A 19,269-nucleotide genomic window follows, 5' to 3' on the forward strand; every position below is an offset into this window, starting at 1 on the left:
GTAAAGCAATTGTTAAACCGTTTTCACCCGCAGCATTTCGTGAAAATCTGTCTTTAATAAGCAGGTATGAAATATTTACATTCTCACAAGAGAATGACAAAAATGGCAAGAATGATGAGTTTCTACGAGCACGTTCCACATACATGAATTACGCCCCCTGCCTGCCTGGCACACATGTTCTCAATCTGGATTCCTCTTCACCGCCTCTAGATTAGTGCTAAATCTTCCTTTTGGTGGAACCGATCTCAAGTCATTAAAACACTAGAATATCTTATGCGCCAGTAAATGTCACATCCAAATTGTAATCACAGTTTTAAATTGTAATTTTATATTGCTTCAATTCGTATGTGAAAGTGTCTATAATTGTGAAGTCAAATAGGTATGTTGGAGGCTTCTGTTGTTCACAGGGATGCTTACAGTGGATGTAAACCCTCACATATACCCAGTGAAGTGACTGCCGTCAGGTGATACACGGAGAGGAGACAAATCACCCTACATAAGTTGTACCTGTTTATCTACAGCTGTATTTCCCTTACATCCATTCAAAGTGCCGAATTTACACATGAACTCTCCGCCCTGAAAAGCAGGGGGTGGAGAGCTGAAGTTAAATCAGTGAGCTGATTGGAGGGAAGGGGCGCCCCCCATTCACACAGCTCACAGGAACAGAGATGAGGTTGTCGATCATAAGCTGTGCCCTCCCCTGTCACCATGTTTCTTTTGGTGTCAGGAAAACTTGTCAGAAGTGATTCCTGCTGATAGCAGAGGAACGAGGCAGCAAACAGAAATGCTCTAGATTGAATCAAGTACGCACTATATAGGGATATGCTTTGTTCATATTTCATGTCTGAGGTTTACAATCACTTTATATTTATAATATGTTATTTGAAGAGGAGGTTTTCAGTTTCAACCAATCAAACCCTAACCTCCATTTTTCTAGTCCAGGTTACAAAATAATTTAGCCACACAGATTGTACAGATTGTTCCATGACCATTTTTAAGATTATCGCCTTCACAAATAAAACTTCTGACAGTCATAGGGAGGATCACAAAGAGTTGTACAATGATAACACAATCTGATCTGGTCAAATCAAATAAATCCCAACCTATCCATGATGATCTTTCTTTTAATGCGAATGGAGTCCATTACTGGTGACACAGTTTGGGATTTTTGTACAGTATATTCTTTAAAGCAGTAGATTGTGCAACTGTTTCTACATCAACAAGGAGATTTGCGCTTTGGGTTTCTGGGCGCCCTAGACATCAGGGAACTCTGTGAACGCGTACTCGAGCACACTTGGCTGCCTGTTCATGTTTGTTGGCAGCTAAAGTATGTCTAAAGCCAAAACTGTTTTTTTATAGCATATTAAATAGTCCAATCCCCTATATTCAGTATCTAAATATGGCAAAGCCCTCACCCCTAATGGATAGTGAACATTATCCCTTTACAATTTAACATAAATACATAAAACAGGAGAAGCCACCATGGGACTTTATGGGCAGAGATAGGGGCTGGGCCGGAGCCACACCATGTGTGTCTATGGATGTACACAGCCTAGCTCGGGAGCAAGTCCCACATGTCTGTCCTCACAGCAAGCGATTTGTTATGGGGTCACACAGTAGAGGAGGAAAGTAGAGTGCTGGTGGAGGGCCCCATAGTAGAGGAGGTTCAGGGCCGCTGTGTATCAATGCACATATGGCTGGGAATAGAGGAAGGAACGAGAGAACAATATATGGGATAGTGACGGGAGAGGGACATTAGGGAGCAAAAAGGGGGAGTCCAGGTCCCATCCTCCCTCAAGACTCTCTACAGTGCATTCCAACTGCCCGGTGGTGTCAGTATTCAGGAGTTCTGACACCAGGTGGTTATGGTTTTCTGGTCATTTTCAGGTTGTCGTATTCTTTTAAAAGGAACTAGGCAGTCCACGTATGAAATATTTCGCTTCTTGATTTCTCAAGATAACATGAGCTTCTCTATTTGCTGGATTTCACTGATCTGGGGTATCACTGTGTCTCAGTATAGGGGGGTCTGTTTATTTTCCCCCCAAATATGCTGCTATGTAATTCTTTATCAACAAAGGCGCATCGTGAAGTAGGTAGGCCAATGGTTTGTCTGCAAGAGAGACACCTGTGAGGGTTTCAGTGGTGATTTTTACTCCTGCTGTGTGGGACAGTCCCAGAATATGTGAAGGAGTGTGTCCTCTGCCTCATGGCAGCACCAGCATAGTTGGGAGACCTGGGGGTATATCTGATGTAGTTTCTGAGGGGTTCTATACAGTTTGTGTCCTGGCCGATTATCCACAGGTAACTGCTGCATTTTTAATTACATGCAAATGGTCGTGGCATCTGTATTCAGGGAACCCTGTTTAGTCTCCCACGGAAAAATGTATGAAAATCTTTCCACTGACTACTAATGAAAGGGAAATTCTTTACAATGACCACCAATATCAGGGGTGTCCTTTCCACTGAACTGCAATGTAAGGGAACACTACATAAACTACCATTGTAAGGGTCATTCTTCCCATTGACCACCAAAACAGGGCATTTCTTTCACTTGCCACCAGTAAAAAAGGCCCTTCTCCTACTATCAGTGCAAGGGGACTCTTCTTTCACTGACCACCAATGCAATGGGGTAATTTTCCCACCAACCGCCAATATAAAGGGACTATAAGTTAATGGTGCACTGACAGCCAATGTAGGTGTATACTGCAGCCACCAATGTAAGGGGGCAATACAATGACAACAAATAAAGGGGTATTTTTCTACTGTAAAAGGGGCACTGCAGTTTTGACCACCTGTGTCTCTGTTCTAGCCATTAATAAGATTTGTTTAATTTTGTGATTATTACGTAAAATAATATTGATTTATAAAGCAGGTGGGGGGTATTAAGAATGATCAGGCAAGGCCTTGCATATTTTAGCATTAGGCTAAACTGCATACTGCATCTATGACAACAGCATGGCTTTGTAGTAGAAGATTCCGGATTGCTAAACTGGCCTGCCTGCTGTCCAGACCTGTCACCATTTGAAAACATTTGGCACATCTTGAAACAAAAAATACAACAAAGAAGACCCTTCGTCCCTTGATTGGAGCTATGAATTTCAAGTACTTCCACTCTTTGGAGCTCATAGGTACTTTTAGGGCTTGCCTTGATTGGAATAATCTTTAGTTCCTCTTCCGGTTTTTGGAATGCAATTATTGCCTACCTTTTCGCATAAGCCGTCTTGCTTTTATAGAGCTGCAGCGTCCGTCTAGCCACGACCCTGACAACGTCATTTGATGAAACACGTAGAGAGGAGTCAGAAACGTGTGATGTAACTAGATGCCAGGACGCAGCGCCCATCTTGTGGGTTAGAAACGCTGGACGTTTCTGATATGCGAATTTCAGTCTCTTGAAATGTGATTGTTTATTCTTTCAGAATTTTACAATAAACCTTTGTAGGGTTGTCTGCAATATGAGGAGTGTCTCTTTTATGTTTATTTGAGACTTCGGGTGACGTGGTGGAGATGCTGGAGAATATTCCTCAGGTGGATTGCTGTTGGGGCTATCATTTGAGTGATATCCATTGCGCAATTTATCCCATTAGAGAGTAAGAGGCATTGTGTTCGGGTGCTGGTGATGGTTTCCTTACGCCTATGACACGTTTTCTGCTTTAGCAAACACCACTTGTATATGGATTTTTGTTATTATGGACTTTATCCAAATATAGAGGTGTTCTATTTTCACTATATCTGTCTATGTTGTACCCATACGTATTGTGCTAGCAGCTTACATTAGGACTTTCTAATTCAATTATTTTATTTTAATGTACCTAAAGCGCAACAGATTTGTGTTTTTTGTTGTTTTTTTTTTCTTCCATTGGCTGAGAGCGCTGAACGGGAGTCGGTCGGCTGCTTGTTTTCCAGCATGCACACTAGGCCGACTTTTGTCGGACAGACCGACTGACATACAGAATGTATGGTAAAAGTACTGGTGCATAGCATGGAAAATTCTCCTATGGTAAAAGTACTGGGCAGAATGTTGGTAAAAGTACTGGCAAATGTCTCCCGACATTCTGCCCGTGTGTATGGGGCTTTAGCAACAATCAGTCACAAATCATGATATACAGAGGTACAGAACCATAAAGTGATGAAAAGATAAAAGACTTAAGTTAAGCTGAAAAGCCTAACTCCAGGCTCCTTTCAGGGGCTCCTTTCCCCCCTGAAGTGCCTTGCCCATCTAGGATTTTTTGCTGTTTCTTTTTTTTTTTCAACTTGTACCTTTCCAGATGTTTTCTGGCGTACACTTGATATACAGGACTCCTCTCCTCCTCACCTCCCATCCAGTGGTGGGTATTCCTCACTGATACAGATGTTTGCTCTGTCATTGTTAGCTCCGCTATCTGCATCGTTACACTATAAGTGCAGGGCACCATGGGGTGGGCCTTCATGATATGTCTAAACACATGTAGTGGTGAAAAGGAATTACTATGGGGGCAGTGCCAGAGAGAACATCAATATTAGTGAGAACTGCATTTTTTAATTTTTACTACTTCTTGAGACTATAACAAAATAGCCTGAAGTTGGGCTTTAACTAGTAACCTAAGGAGGCACTGTTCAACTACTGATCCCTGTGAGCCTGTCACCGGACCAGGGAAGGACAATGACCACAACGTCTTTTGCCTGTTCTGCTCAGCCATATTGGGAGGTTGTCTGAAATCTTAGCTGTGAATCTAAATACGTTTCTAAATTCCTAGAAGTCAGATTAGCTCAGCTTTTCTTCCAGCCAGTGACTTCCAGTAATCCTTTGCGTGATACATCCCGTTGTATAGGTGGATTTCTCTGGCCACTTTAATTTATTGAAGTATGTGGAGTACTGCTGGTATTTTGCATGGCCCCTTCTCTCCCTCATAGCATGGAAAATTCTCCTATTAGCTACGCAGTTTATCTTTACTTGTGACTGATAGCTGTGTTTTATAATAGCTGTGTTTTATAATCTACAGAAATACTGTTTTGACCCACAGTTGAAAGGCTGCGCATTGGTCTTCTTTATTTCTTTATCGTACATCATGGGACATAGACCCTTAAGTAATTACTTAATGGGTTATGGGCCACCTTCAGGTTTTGACACTGGTATACCCAATACAGGAAGTTCACTCCCCTATATAACCCCTCCTCCTTCCAGGAGCACCTCAGTTTTTTCGCCAGTGTCTAAGGTGTTGGTCACGGGTGAAGATGTGCTCTGAGGATCTCCAGGAGGGATCCATGCTGGATTTAAAAAACCTCCACAACCGGATCCATCCACGCCACTGCGGCCACGGGATGGTACCCGGGCCTTGCATAGAAGAACGAGGTTTTGCCTGTAACACTTCTCTTTGAGGGCTGGACCCTAGGAACCAGGACTCTTTTTGGTCTTGCTACATTACCTAAAGTTGTCCTGAGGGGTGCTATACAGGTCCAAAAGAGTGGAAACCCTATTAAAAGGGACCCGATCTTTGAAGGTTTAACTACGCTGCCCTCTGTGATGGGTGAAGCTTGGATCTGTCTGTTTTCAGCAGTATCCTGCAGAGAGGAAAAGGTAAGAGACAAGCTTAGGAACTGCAGAGTCCACCTATGCCTTTTCTTCCAATATATAACATTGTAATGTCTTAAAGTCTCCTCTAGAGGGAGTAAGAATACACATACCCTTTCAATCTGTGCTACAACAGCGTGTGTCCTAGCAGCTTTGGGGAGTGGCTGGGGGTACTTGTACTGTGGTACATTAAAATGCTATGCTGCCATTACAGTGTGACAAGCACTAAAGGCTGTTTCACAAACTGTTATTGGTGGTGCAACTGCTTCTCACACTTCAGCCCCTGTATACGTGGCTGAAGATGCATTTTCCTCTGCCCTGCAGGGCTTAGAAGGATGATTAGCGGTTTTAATCGCATCCTCCATCCAAGGGGATAGGAAGCGTGCTAGATCCCTCTCTCCCACTCCAAACCTTTTACCAAGGGAACAGTGGGGACAGGATTAGGTACTACCCTCAGACGATCGAGAGGAAAAACAAGCCGATTATTCTTCTGCGGAGGAAACAACAGTTGATGATTAAGCTTCACAATCCTGAGCTACAAATCCTTACGGAAATGGTTTGCTCTACTTTCATGCTACCCCTAACAGAGTTAGCTGAAAGTCCGGTTTCCTCCCTGGGTTCTTTAAAACCTTTACAGCCTTTGCATGCGTTTCCTGTCCATGCATTACTAGAAAAGCTTATTTGTGCTGAATGGGATCATTCGGATAAGCATTTTCCCCCTCCAAAGAGATTCTCAGTTCTCTATCCCATGGAGGAAAAATTCACTAAAAAATGGATGGTTCCAGCAGTTGACGCTGCGATTTCCAGTGTGAATAAAAGTCTTAACTTGTCCAGTAGACAATGCACAAATGCTTAAAGATCCAACAGATAAGAAGTTGGAATTCCTGTTAAAATCCTTTACTTGGCAGGGACCGTTACTCAGCCTGCAGTCGCTGCAATAGGCATCTGTCAGTCCTTAAAGGACCAGTTCACAGAGGCTCTTAAAGAGGTCCCTGCACAACAGGCCCGTGAGTTGGCCGAATTACCAAAGGTATTATATTTTGCTATAGACGCTATAAAAGATACTATTCACCAGGCGATGGAGCTCACATCAGCCTGACCTGCCTGGGGAGATAGCCAACAGTCATATGAAAAAATGGATATTGCAAAAAAAAATATAAAAAAAAAAAATATAAAAAAATATATAAAAAAAAATATAATAAAATTTTTTTTTTTTTTTTTTTTTTTTTTTGCAATATCCATTTTTTGATGTCTATTTGATCACTTACAACATCACCAAGAGTCTCTAATTTTTTAATAGTTTTTATCGTGTGCTTTTTTGTTTTTAAACAGAGCCTCTGAACCTGGTTTTTTTGCAGTAAATATTGTTACTTTGGACTATTGCTAACCACTGGCTCATTATTGGTTCATTAAAAACCATAAACTTTTATACTTGTTGTATTTTGTTTTCCAACAATAGCCTGAGCGCTGGACATTTTATATGTTGCTTCCTGGTATGATCTGTTTTCACCAATTACAGTTTGTCTAGCAGCACGGGACATTACTATTATGTTTATTGTAGTTTCTAGTTTCCTGTTTCATCCCTGTATATGCATTAACAATTTTTGAATGGATGGTACAGGCTATACATCTATTTTATATGTTTGTTACATTCTCTGGGTGACCTACCACTGGCGCTAGGTTACTCTTCTCTGTGTTTTTCTATGTTAAAAGATTGGTCAGCCGAAGCACCTTGCAAAAATCACATGACTAGTTTCCCTTTTCATAGGGACTGACTATTTGGCAATGATTTGGATAAATACATCCAAACAATTTCTAGTGGAAAGAGTATTCTTTTGCCAGTCAAAAGAAAGTATAAACGTCCTTCATTTAAACTGACTTTTCTCCTGAACCAGGGGCATCTGCCTCTAGGCAGTGGCGACGGCATGCGCCGTCAGACTCTAGAAAAAAACCTCAGGGTCAGACCCAGGCACAAAAGAAGACCTGGGGCCGCAAATCTGCCAAGCAGAATACTAAAGCCTCCTCATGAAGCGGCGTCCCCCCTCACCATAGTGGGGGGAAGACTTATGAAATACTCAGAAGTCTGGCAAAGGGAAATTGAAGACAGATGGGTTCTCTCCATGGTGTCTCTAGGATACAAACTAGAATTTCGGGAGTTTCCACCATCTCATTTTCTGAGATCAAACGTTCCTAAGGACCCAGGGAAAAGGCAATCCCTGTTTCAAGCATTAGACTGATTATTGTCTATGGGGATGATCATACAGATCCCCACAGAAGAGCAAGGTTTGGGGTTTTATTCAAACCTGTTTATGGTACCAAAACCAAATGGTGATGTCTGACCCATTCTAGATCTAAGGAATCTAAATCAGTTCCCGAAGATCCGCTCCTTTTGCATGGAGTCGATCAAGTCAGTAGTTTCCATCCTACAAGGAAGAGAACTTCTGGCATCCATCAACATTGGAGATGCATATCTGCATGTCCCTTTATTTCCTGCTCACCAGAGGTTTCTGCGGTTCGAAGTAGAACAACAGCACTTTCAGTTTGTAGCCTTACCCTTCGGGCTAAATACAGCACCCCAGGAGTTCACAAAAGTGCTGGCCCCACCTCTAGCCAGGCTAAGGGCACAGGGCATAACAGTCTTGGTGTACCTAGACGATCTATTGTTAATACACCAGTCAGCGGCTCGCTTGGAGCAAAGTGTACACATTACAACCAGTTACCTTGAAAGTCTGGGTTGGATTCTCAATCTAGAGAAGTCCTTCTTAAAACAGCTAAGAAAGCTGGAGTATTTGGGCCTGATCATAGACACAGCCCAGAAAAGGGTGTTCTTGCCTCCGGGAAAGATCAGCTCCATACGAGAGCTGGTGCGGATGGTCAGGTCAAAAAGAAATCCCTCAATTCTCCTTTGCACGAGGTTGTTAGGAAAGATGGTAGCTTCATTCGAAGCAGTTCCCCTATGCCCAGTTCCATTTGAGACTGTTGCAAAAAACAGTATCCTGTCTGCTTGGAACAGAACGATCCAAGCTTTGGACTTGCCAATGCGGCTGTCCCCAAGAGTGTGCCAAAGCCTCAGTTGGTTACTAACCCAGAATCTGCTGAATGGAAAATCCTTCAGAGCAATTATCTGGAAAGTAGTAACGACAGATGCCAGCCTTTAAGGCTGGGGAGCAGTACTAGAGAAGATGACTGTCCAGGGACAGTGGTCAAGAACCGAAAGAGCCTTGTCCATCAACATCCTAGGGATTCGGGCAGTGCATCTGGCTCTGGAAACCTGGATCTCCAGGTTAAAAAATTGTCCTGTCAGGATCCAATTTTACAATGCCATGGCTGTGGCCTATATCAATCACCAAGGGGGCACCAAGAGTCTCTAAGCGCAGAGAGAGGTGAACCATATTCTAACTTGGGCAGAAAAGAATGTCCCATGCCTATTGGCAGTTTTCATTCCGGGAGTAGAGAATTGGCAGGCGGACTACTTAAGTCGCCAGCTGTTATTCCCCGGGGAATGGTCTCTTCACCCCGACGTTTTTCGGGCCGTTTGCCAAAGATGGGGGACTCCGGACGTAGATCTTCTAGCATCCCGATTCAAAATGAAGTTAGTCAACTTTGTGTCCAGGACAAGGGATCCATTCGCATGCAGAATAGATACGCTGGTAACCCGTGGGATCAGTTCTCACTGATCTATGCATTCCCCCTATTCAGTTGCTGCCACGACTTCTTTGCAGGATCATGCTGGAAAGAAAGTCGGTAATTCTGGTAGCATCAGCATGACCCAGAAGGTCATGATAGGCAGAAATCGTAAAGATGGCAGTGGAGGGTCCATGGCCCCTCCCACTAAGGCCATTCCTGCTCTCACAGGGGCCGATATTCCATCCTACTTTACGAACGCTAAATTTAACGGCCTGGCTATTGAAACCCACATTCTGAAGAAATGTGGGCTTTCCTGGTCAGTTATCTCAACTTTGATTAATGCAAGGAAGCCAGCTTCCAGAACTATATATTATAGAGTTTGGAAGGCTTACGTTTACTGGTGTGAATCCAAGGGTTGGCACCCTCGGAGATATATCATAGGCAGAATTCTTGCCTTTCTACAATTAGGCACAGAGATGAAGTTGGCCCTGAGTAATATTGAGGGTCAAGTCTCAGCCTTATCGATTTTATTTCAAAAACCGTTTGCTACGCATTCTTAAGTCCGGGGTTTTATGCAATGGGTGATGTGGATTAATCCGCCAGTTAAATCACCTTGGGACTTAAATGTAGTTTTGTCAGTATTACAAAAACAGCCATTTGAACCGCTACAGCATATTCCCATAGTCTTTCTGACAAGGAGGCTGGTATTTTTAGTTGCTATATCCTCAGAAAGGAGGGTTTCGGAATTGGCTGCTCTTTCTTGTAAAGAGCCATATTTGATTATTCATGAGGACAGAGTGGTGTTACACCCTCCTCCAGGCTTTTTGCCAAAAGTAGTTTCAGGTCTTAACCTGAACCAAGATATTGTCCTGCCATCATTTTTTTCCAAAACCATGTTCTAGGGAAGAAAAGTCACTACATTGTCTTGATGTGGTGAGAGCAGTGAAAATCTATTTAAAGGCAACTGCTCTCGAACATGTAAATAAAATGTTAATACGTGAAAAGTTGACGTATCAACACAGAAATGTACCTCGTAAATTTTACATGTTGTGGCAAAATTGGCTGGATGTCCCGGGCTTAGCACCCCATCAACTGGTTAAATATAGATTGTTACAAGGGTAACTGCCAAAATGAAGTGCATAAACTCGAATTAACTGATAACTATATAACAAGTACAGAAAAATTTATGGCACTGATGGGTTGGGTAATCTAACCAAATTAGTAATGTTCCCAGGGTATAGGAAATAGATTTTATGTTGTGTTGTACATCATGCATTATGTTCTAGACGCATTGATGTTTTCCCCTTTTTTTTATTTGTTTTTTGTTTTGCTCCGTACTGCCACGCTATATGTGAGGTGGTATTCAGATAACGTTAACCTTTGATGGCTTTGAGAGAGTTCATATGATGTATGCTGTACTCACTGTTATATCAATGTTTTGTATGACTTGTACATGGCTGTGTGGAGTTCTAAATAAAGTTTGTTCTGATTTAAAAAAAAGGCAACTGCTCAGATTCGTAAGACTGATGTCTTATTTATTTTGCCAGAGGGTCCTAAGAAAGGATAGGCAGCGTCAAAATCCACTGTCGCTAAGTGGATTCGACAAGTGATAATTCAAGCTTATGATTTAAAGGGTAAAATTCCCCCGTTCCAAGTTAAGGCGCATTCTACTAGGTCGGTTAGTGCTTTTTGGGCAGTGCGTCACCAGGCCTCCATGGCTCAGATCTGCAAGGCCGCAACTTGGTCTTCAGTGCATACATTCACAAAATTTTATCAAGTGGATGTAAGAAGGAATGAGGATATCACCTTCGGGCGCAGTGTGCTGCAGGCAGCAGTATAAGTCCCCAGGTCTGGGGGTGCCCTACGGGTTGTGTCTCCCTCCCCTCAAGTAGAATTGCTATGGGACGTCCCATTAAGTAATTAAGGCTCTGTGTCCCATGATGTACGATAAAGACAATAGGATTTTTATAACGGCTTACCTGTAAAATCCTTTTCTTGGAGTGCATCATGGGACACAGAGGTCCCGCTCCTCTTTTATGGGGTTTGAGTATATTGCTTGGCTGGAAGGAGGAGGGATTATATAGGGGAGTCAACTTCCTGTATTCGGTATACCAGTGTCAACACCTGAAGGTGGCCCATAAACCATTAAGTAATTGCGTAAGGCTCTGTGTCCCATGTTTACTCCAAGAAAAGGATTTTACAGGTAAGTTGTTATAAAAATTCTATTTTTTGTCTTTATTGTTGGGTAGTGCAGGACTAAATAACCTTAAGGCCCTCATGCACACTAGGCCCCTAAAACGCTTTTTTAAGGGCTCTAAACTCCCCTCTGGGTTAGCCTATGTGTCCATGCACAACTATGCATTTACAGGTGTTTAGAGGCAGGGATTTTTAGAGGCAGAAGTGAAACCTATGTCCAGCGTGTTCAGGAGAGAAGCGGTTGGCCCCCCACAAAATGCCCGATGGGTAAAAGCACATCTAAACATGTTTAAGGGCTAGGCATGTTTAGTTCTTGAGCGTTCGTTCATTTCAATGGCCAGAATAAATGAATGCTCTGGCCATGAAACGAATGAACACCAGAATGCTTGACATGCCTAAAGACGCCTAAATGTTTTTGAAAAACTGCAGTTAGGCACGTTTTTAACGCTGCTCTCTCTTGCTAGGAGAAAGGCGTTTTTAGAAGAATTGCAGTGTGCATTAGGCCTAAAGCGTATGTAAACCCCTAACAGTGGACTTATCTTATTTGCTCTCTTTTGGTCTGTTCATTAAACAAATGAAATGGTTTTTTGAACTCGTTTGGAACTTCATCCTTTTCATAAAAATTACAACAAAGGCACCTTTAGAAACGTTTATTAAGGGGGAGGAGAGGGGGTTCCCTTTTTTTTGGGGGGGGGGGGGGGGAATAGGGAGAATAACTGTATATTGTAGGTAATGTATGTAATAAGGAATGTTGACATAGCAATGCGATTTTTTTTTTTTTTTTTTTTTTATTCTTTTATATGTATTTTGTGTCTTTGTTTACACAATAAAAGAGAGAATAATCAAAAAAAAAGAAACGTTTATTAAGGGCAACTTACAAACAGATATTTATAGATAATTTCAGGCTTTTTATTCTTTCTTCCTTATTTTTCTTTTCCTCCCCATTTTTGTCATGGTGGCCATTTTCACTAAGGGCAGATGAATCCATCACCCTTTACTTCCTGGAACTATGGCTAGAACTCTGGGCCTGACTCCTGGAACATGTGACAGGAACTTCCCAGGGTGCCGCTGTGAGGCCAGGTTTACATTACCTGTGCCTCACTCAAGCAGGATATGGGAAAAAAAAAACAGCTATTTTAAAGTGGAAGTAAACACATTGATTTAACAGTTTCAAAAAATATTTACCTGTCACATTGGATGTGCTCTCAACCAAACTGTCAAACCATCCAATGGCTGGTGTTCTAACTGATCAAATGTGCAACATCATGGCAGTTGTAGATTAAACAGAGGCCAAGATGGCAGCTTCCTTGGCTGAAAACTATAGGAGGGTTTACTTCCACATTAAGTGCCGGTTCACACTGGGACTTAGCCGCCTGACAAGTAGCGTCCCATTCTGTATAATGGAACCGTTCTAATCGGAGCGACGCAAGTGGCTTCCGACTTAAAAAAAGGTTCCTGTACAACTTTGGGGGCGACTTGAGGCGACTTGCATTGACTTCTATACAGAAGTCGTTTTGCAAGTCGCCACTCCTGTCGTGTGCAGGTCGCCTGAGGCAGTTGCGCTGCAAGTTGTGCTGCCTCAGTGTCAACCGACACTAAGGAAAAGCAGAAAATGCTTGTTTAATGAATGTAAGAAGATTTCATATCATATAAAGAGCTGTATCCTGCTGTGGTTTTTAGTGAAAGGTGGGAAGGTCCCCTTTAAGTGAAAAATACACCTGTCTGAAATTCAGGGCTGTCCTGTGCACACTTCTGTGTTATCTCATGGAGTCCTCTCAGTTCTTATCCTAAACTACAGAAAAATTAGTCTCCATGGTATGGGGAATGGATGGGACTCTGTAGTTTAGCAAAAGACAACTGGTCAGCACTGACACAAATTTTTGTAATTTCAGTTAAAAAAGGCATATGTTGTGAGTCTACAAGTGGAAAGTAGGCACAGAGTGCATTTCTGGCATATAAGCAGGTGGTTTTGGTCACTTGCAGGATCTTTAAAGGCGCATAAAACATGGGGAAATGTGCTTGTATTGTAGAGAAGTACTGGATATTTTTTTTAATACATATTCCCCCCCCCTTTTTTTATATTATTTTATATCCTTCTTTTTAAGGCCCGGTTCACACTGGTGCGACATGCGCTCCAACTGAACTCACGTCACATGACATGTAAAAAGCAATGTGGAAAAGGTTCCTGCACTACTTTGGTTTGACTTCTGTCCGATTTCATAGAATTGAATGGAAGTTGCATCCAAGTCAGATCCTCATTTTAATTGAAGTGATTTGGATCTGACTTTACAGGAAGATTACACAGGCGTTCCCTGAAGTTTCTTCAAAGTTACGCTGAAGTCGCCTGGTAAAGTCACATGACTTTCATGTCTGAGCAGTGTGAACCTGGCCTAAAGGACAGGTTTTCTTTCCTATAAACAAGCACTCACCCACCTCCAGCCTTTCTAAATAATCTGCAATAGTTCCCCCAGCTTAGATGATAACTTGCCTCTAAAAATCGTGGTGATCTCCTCTGGTGTGTTTAAAATTAAATCTGTTTTGTTTGTATACAAGTTTTGTAAGGAGTTTGAACCCCTGTCAGGTGTTTATCACTGCCTGTGTCCCTTTTAGGGAGATCTACTATCTGTTTGTCTGAGTGACCACTGTCACTGGGACTGAAAAACTGAGTTTTCACCAGAACAGGAATAAAGGGGAAATCTGTGAATGGGGGGCACACATTCCAGTAAGGAACTGAGTATGGAGTCTATTCCCCTGAAAATATTTTCTTTCGCTTCCTGCTGTGTCTAAAAATGGGACAAGTAAAGCAATGACGGGTTTTAACCATTGGTACAAGGAACCTAGAACTGTAGCGCAATGCTTAGGTCATTTTTTATTTTCTACCTGTGCTCATTCTTATGTAATGGCAGGAAACCCACAAATGTAAGTGGGTGTGTTGTGGGTGGGATCTTTACTGGGAATATAATTGAGGGTTACTGAAAATCTCTTCCTGTTCTGACATCATGGAGGTGTCGGCCAGTCATGACACCTCTTATTTTAGTAATGTCTGTGGTACAAGAAAAATAAATGTAATCCCTTCCATCAACATCGAAACCTAAAGTCACATCATGAGCTTTTCCTCTGCTTTCTGCAAATTTCTTTAAAGAGCAACAAATCAAACCAATCAATGAATATCTAGTGCTGAAAACGACCCCGGGGCTACTTTGCAACTACCCGCAGGTTCAGTCGAAGTGTACTTCCTGAAGGACATGTATAGCCTCTCCCCCCTCCCCCTCTCTTCTCGCTCTGTCTCTCCACCCCCCCCTCTCTCTCTCTCCCTCTCTTTCTCACTCTTCCGCTCTCCTTCCCCCCTCTCCCCCCCCTCTTCTCGCGCTCTCCCCCCTCCCCCCTCTCTTCTCGCTCTGTCTCTCCACCCCCCCCCCTCTCTCTCTCCCTCTCCCTCTCCACCCCCCCCCTCTCTCTCTCCCTCTCCCCCTCTTTCTCACTCTCCCGCTCTCCTTCCCCCCCTCTCTCTCCCCCCTCTCTTCTCGCTCTATCTCTCCGTCCCCCCTCTCTCCCTCCCTCCCCTCTCTCCCCCTCTCTCTCTCCCCGCCCCCCTCTTCCCTCTCTCTCTCTCTCTTCTTCGCTCTCTCTCCCCCTCTCTTCTCACGCTCTCTCTCCCTCTCCCCCCCTCTCTCTCCTCGTGCTCCCCTCTCTTCTCTCGCTCTCTCCCCCTGCCCATTCTCTCTCTTCCTCACCCCCTCTCTCTCTCCCTCTCCACCCCCTCTCTCTCTTCCTCCCCCCTTCTCTCTCTTCCTCCCCCCTTCTCTCTATTCCTCCCCCCTTCTCTCTCTCTCTCTCTCTCTCTCTCTCTCTCTCTCTCTCTCTTCCTCTCCCTCCCCCCCTCTCTCTCCCTCCCCCCTCTCTCTCCCCTCTCTCTCCCCTCTCTCTCCTCCCCCCCTCTCTCTCCCCCCTCTCTCTCCTCCCCCTCCCCCTCTCTCCCTCCTCCCCCTCTCTCCCTCCCCCCCCCTCTCTCCCCCCCCCCTTCTCTCCTCCCCCCCCCCTCTCTCCCCCCCTCCCCCCCCTCTCTCTCTCTCTCTCTCTCTCTCTCTCTCTCTCTCTCTCTCTCTCTCTCTCTCCCTCCCCCCCTCTCTCTCCCCCCCTCTCTCTCCCTCCCCCTCTCTCTCCCCCCTCTCTCTCCTCCCCCTCCCCCTCTCTCCCTCTCCCCCCCCTCTCTCCCCCCCCCCTCTCTCCCCCCCCCCCTCTCTCTCTCTCTCTCTCTCCCCCTCCCTCTCCTCCCCCTCTCTCCCTCTCCCCCCTCTCTCCTCCCCCTCTCTCCCTCTCCCCCTCTCTCCTCCCCCTCTCTCCCTCTCCTCCCCCCCTCTCTCTCTCCCCCTCTCTCTCTCCCTCTCTCCCCCTCTCTCTCTGTCTCTCTCTCACTCATCATCTGGAGGCTTTCTGGAGAGCTATTTGTCTGCATATTATAAGTCAGCAGCTACAGTATTTGTAGCTGCTGCCTTTTAATTTTTCCTTTAATGAACAGTGTTATATTACCTGTTCTATTATATTAACAACGCAGATATAGCTCTATAATCTTACTTGCAACAATATGTTCATTCATAACTCTACATAAATATATGTTTCAGAACTATAATTCTGCTTATTACGCCAAATAAAAAATATATGGAAAATAAAAACAAAAAAACATAAAAGTGAATATGTTTATATATAAAAATGAATAAATGTTTTTTTTTCTCATTAGGAAATGGCAATTAGGGCTTTGAAGCAGACGGGGAGTAGAAGCATTGAAGCAGCTTTGGAATTTATCAGTAAGATGGGTTATCTGGACCCTCGTAATGAGCAGATTGTCCAAGTCATCAAACAGACATCACCAGGTAATGTGCAGGAATGTTATAGTCTTCACTTTTCTCTTTTGCATTATCACACAGAACTTTTTCACAGTTGCTGAGATTTTAAAGAGTTTCTTGGTCACTGGTACATACTATTGACAGGTTCAGGATGTACCACTCTTTATGTAGGTCAGATATGTCCAAAGTCCGGTCTGCGCGTTCCGGTTTTGAACGGCCTGACCGGTGATTTGGACATGTATATTTTTTGTGGCCCCCAACAAATCCCCAAGCGCCGGGGGCCATAAAAGATATACATGCTGGCTGCCTTGGAGGGGACGGGGAGGGGGCGGGACGAGTGCCGTACACACAGATGAATTTCTTGTTTGCACGGCAGTCTCTGTAATAGGAAGTCCCTTCTCCTGCGCTGCCATTGGATGACTGTTCTGTCCATTAAAAGGAGGCGGGACTTTCTATTAAAGAGGCCACAGAGAAAACAGATTCTGCTGTATGTAATCTGTCGGCGCACATCCTGCCCCCTCCCTGTCCCATCCGAGGTTGCAGATGGGCATCAATCAGGCTGCACTGATGGCAATGATGAGTCTGCATTTCTGGAAATGGGGGTGCTACATTCCTGGCAACGGTGGGTCTGCATTCATTACAACGGTGGGGCTGCAGATGGGCATTCACCCTTATTTTGCCTCACAGTTCTTTATTTAAAATTACATTTTTTCCTGAAACTTCCCTCTTAAAGTGAAGGTGCGTGTTATAAGCAGGTAAATACGGTATAGCCAAATATCATGCCTGAGTTCACCTCTTCACCACACACAGCCACAAAGGCAAGAGAATTCTTGTTAAGCAGTGTATTAGTGTTCGGACGAACACACTTAGACCGAATTTTAATGGTTCCAAGAATGTCAGGCAAAATGGTCGGCCCTCATGTACGTTCACTTCATCAAATCTGGCCCTCTTTCAAAGAAGTTTGGACACCCCTGGTGTAGGTGATCCATGGATTTTGACCTTGTACATTATCCTCCTGTGTGCAGCATAAATAACATTTTATGATGCTGGCGTTCTATTCTGTATAAATTATATATATATCAACAAAAAATTATAATTATAAATGTATCTACTTTTTATCATATTAAATAATTGCCTCGGCATTCGATTATTACTGGTTTTAGTAATAAATTATGATGCCAGCAGTGGGCGACCCTCCTTCTCAACCGGCATAGAATTGCATTATTTTCATAATAATTATAAGCAGATGTCCAGAGCACTCTCCCCCTTACATCAGATGTCAAGGACCCCCTCCTCCCTTACATCACATTGCACCCACCCTACTTTGTGCTGTGCCAGGAAGAAGCTGGAGACAGAGCTGGGAAGCAGAAAGTGCAGGGTCTGGAGGAGGACCAGAGGAGGGCTGGGGTCAGCTGCCAGAGTCTGCTGAATGCTGAGACCAGATGAGACGGAGAAGAGGGAATGTTGTAGATGCACATGGAGGCGCAGGATCTGTAGGAGAAATTCTGTCCTCTTATGCTGCTGCTGACTGCTGAGATGGGGGTGGGGTCAGAGATGAGTTTCTCCGTGGCTGCACAGAGAAGCGCAGGATCTGGTGGAGGAGTTCAGTCCTCCTGTCAACTGCTGAACCAAGGTGAGGGCAGAGTTGAGGGGGTTACCGCAGCTGCAGGAGGGGTGCGAGGGCCACATGAAATTTCGCCCGTGGGTTTGACATGTGGCATATAGCATAATGCTTTATAGTGTGCTGTTCTTACAGTACATCAAACTTCTCATATGAATAAACTTGCTGAAGTACTAAGGGAGCTATTAGCAGGCGGCTGCCAGTATTTTCAGAAGTATGAAGTATTTGCAAAACAGGGCACTGTTAAGCAAATATGAGAAAACTGAACTTGGATCTTGACAAAATAGGGGGTTTGGAAGGTACATGGCAGATGAGGTTCAATATTTGGAAAATAAAGTTAAGCTCTTGGGTGCCAAAATATGCATGAAAATTACTTATTAGCACCCCTGGGAGAGGCAGTGATGGAAAAGGATTTGGGGTGGTTGTGGATCAGACTTGGCAATACCATGCAATGCCAAGCTGCAGCTAACAAAGCTAGCAAAATACTGGCATTCATTAAAAAGGACATGCATTCAAGAAATCCATCATAGGCTGTTTCTGCCTCAAACATCTCACACACCTAAACCTCACTGTTGATGCCCGAGTGTGGTGGACAGATTCCCCTAGCAATAATGAATAATGTTGGTGGCAGAAAGGGGTGGGCTGGAGCTCGGATAATGCAGTGAATTATTTTTATATTTATGCATAAAAATGCATAAAAAAACTAAATCAAATCAGTGTTTTGGTGTGTTCATCTTTTGCCTTTAAAACATCATAATTTCTTCTAGGTACACTTGCAAACAGCTTTTTAAGGAATTGGGCAGGTAGGTTGTTCCAAATCACTAGGAGAACAAACTACAGTCATAATGAGATCAGGTCTCTGTGAGGACCATACCATGAAGATAGTTTTTTTTATGACTTTGTATGTTTGGGGTTATTTTCCTGCTACAGCAGCAGTCTCCAAACTGTGGCCCTTTGCTTGCCTTTAACCGGCCCTTGGGGTACTGTTCCATCCACTGACGCCAACAATGGTCCATAATTTCTGTCGCTGACACCAATAATGGGGCATTATTCCTCCCACTAATACCAACAATGGGGCACAATTCCTTCAATTAATACTAAATATGGGCCACAATTCTTCCCACTGACACCAGCAATGGGGCACAATTCCTTATGCTGACACCAACAATGGGGCACTATTCCTCCAATGACACCAAAGATAGGGCATTGTTTGCTCCCACTGAAAGCCTTGACATTTTCTACTCCCACTGCCCTAGTCTGCCCCCCCCCCCCCCCCCCTTAGTAAACTGGCCCTTCGTTTAGAAAGTTTGGAGATCCCTGTGCTACAGAATAAATTTAGGACTGATCAGATGACGCTCTATTGGTATTGCATAATGGATAAGTATTGCCTGTACTTTTCAGCAATGAGGAGACTAATTCTGACCAATACCCAA

At 43.9% G+C, this 19,269-nt stretch overlaps 1 protein-coding gene across 2 annotated transcripts in view; it reads left to right on the forward strand.

Moving 5' to 3' along the window:
• LATS2 (large tumor suppressor kinase 2) overlaps positions 1-19,269 on the forward strand; it is a 95,136-nt gene that overhangs the window by 45,026 nt on the left and 30,841 nt on the right. For both annotated transcript variants that reach the window (XM_073613451.1, XM_073613452.1), the window contains one exon: positions 16,110-16,242. In XM_073613451.1, the coding sequence (XP_073469552.1) occupies positions 16,110-16,242 (133 nt within the window). The remainder of the gene's footprint in view (positions 1-16,109; positions 16,243-19,269) is intronic.

Source organism: Aquarana catesbeiana, linkage group LG02 (assembly GCF_042186555.1).
Source record: "Aquarana catesbeiana isolate 2022-GZ linkage group LG02, ASM4218655v1, whole genome shotgun sequence".
Taxonomy (NCBI): Eukaryota; Metazoa; Chordata; class Amphibia; order Anura; family Ranidae; genus Aquarana; species Aquarana catesbeiana.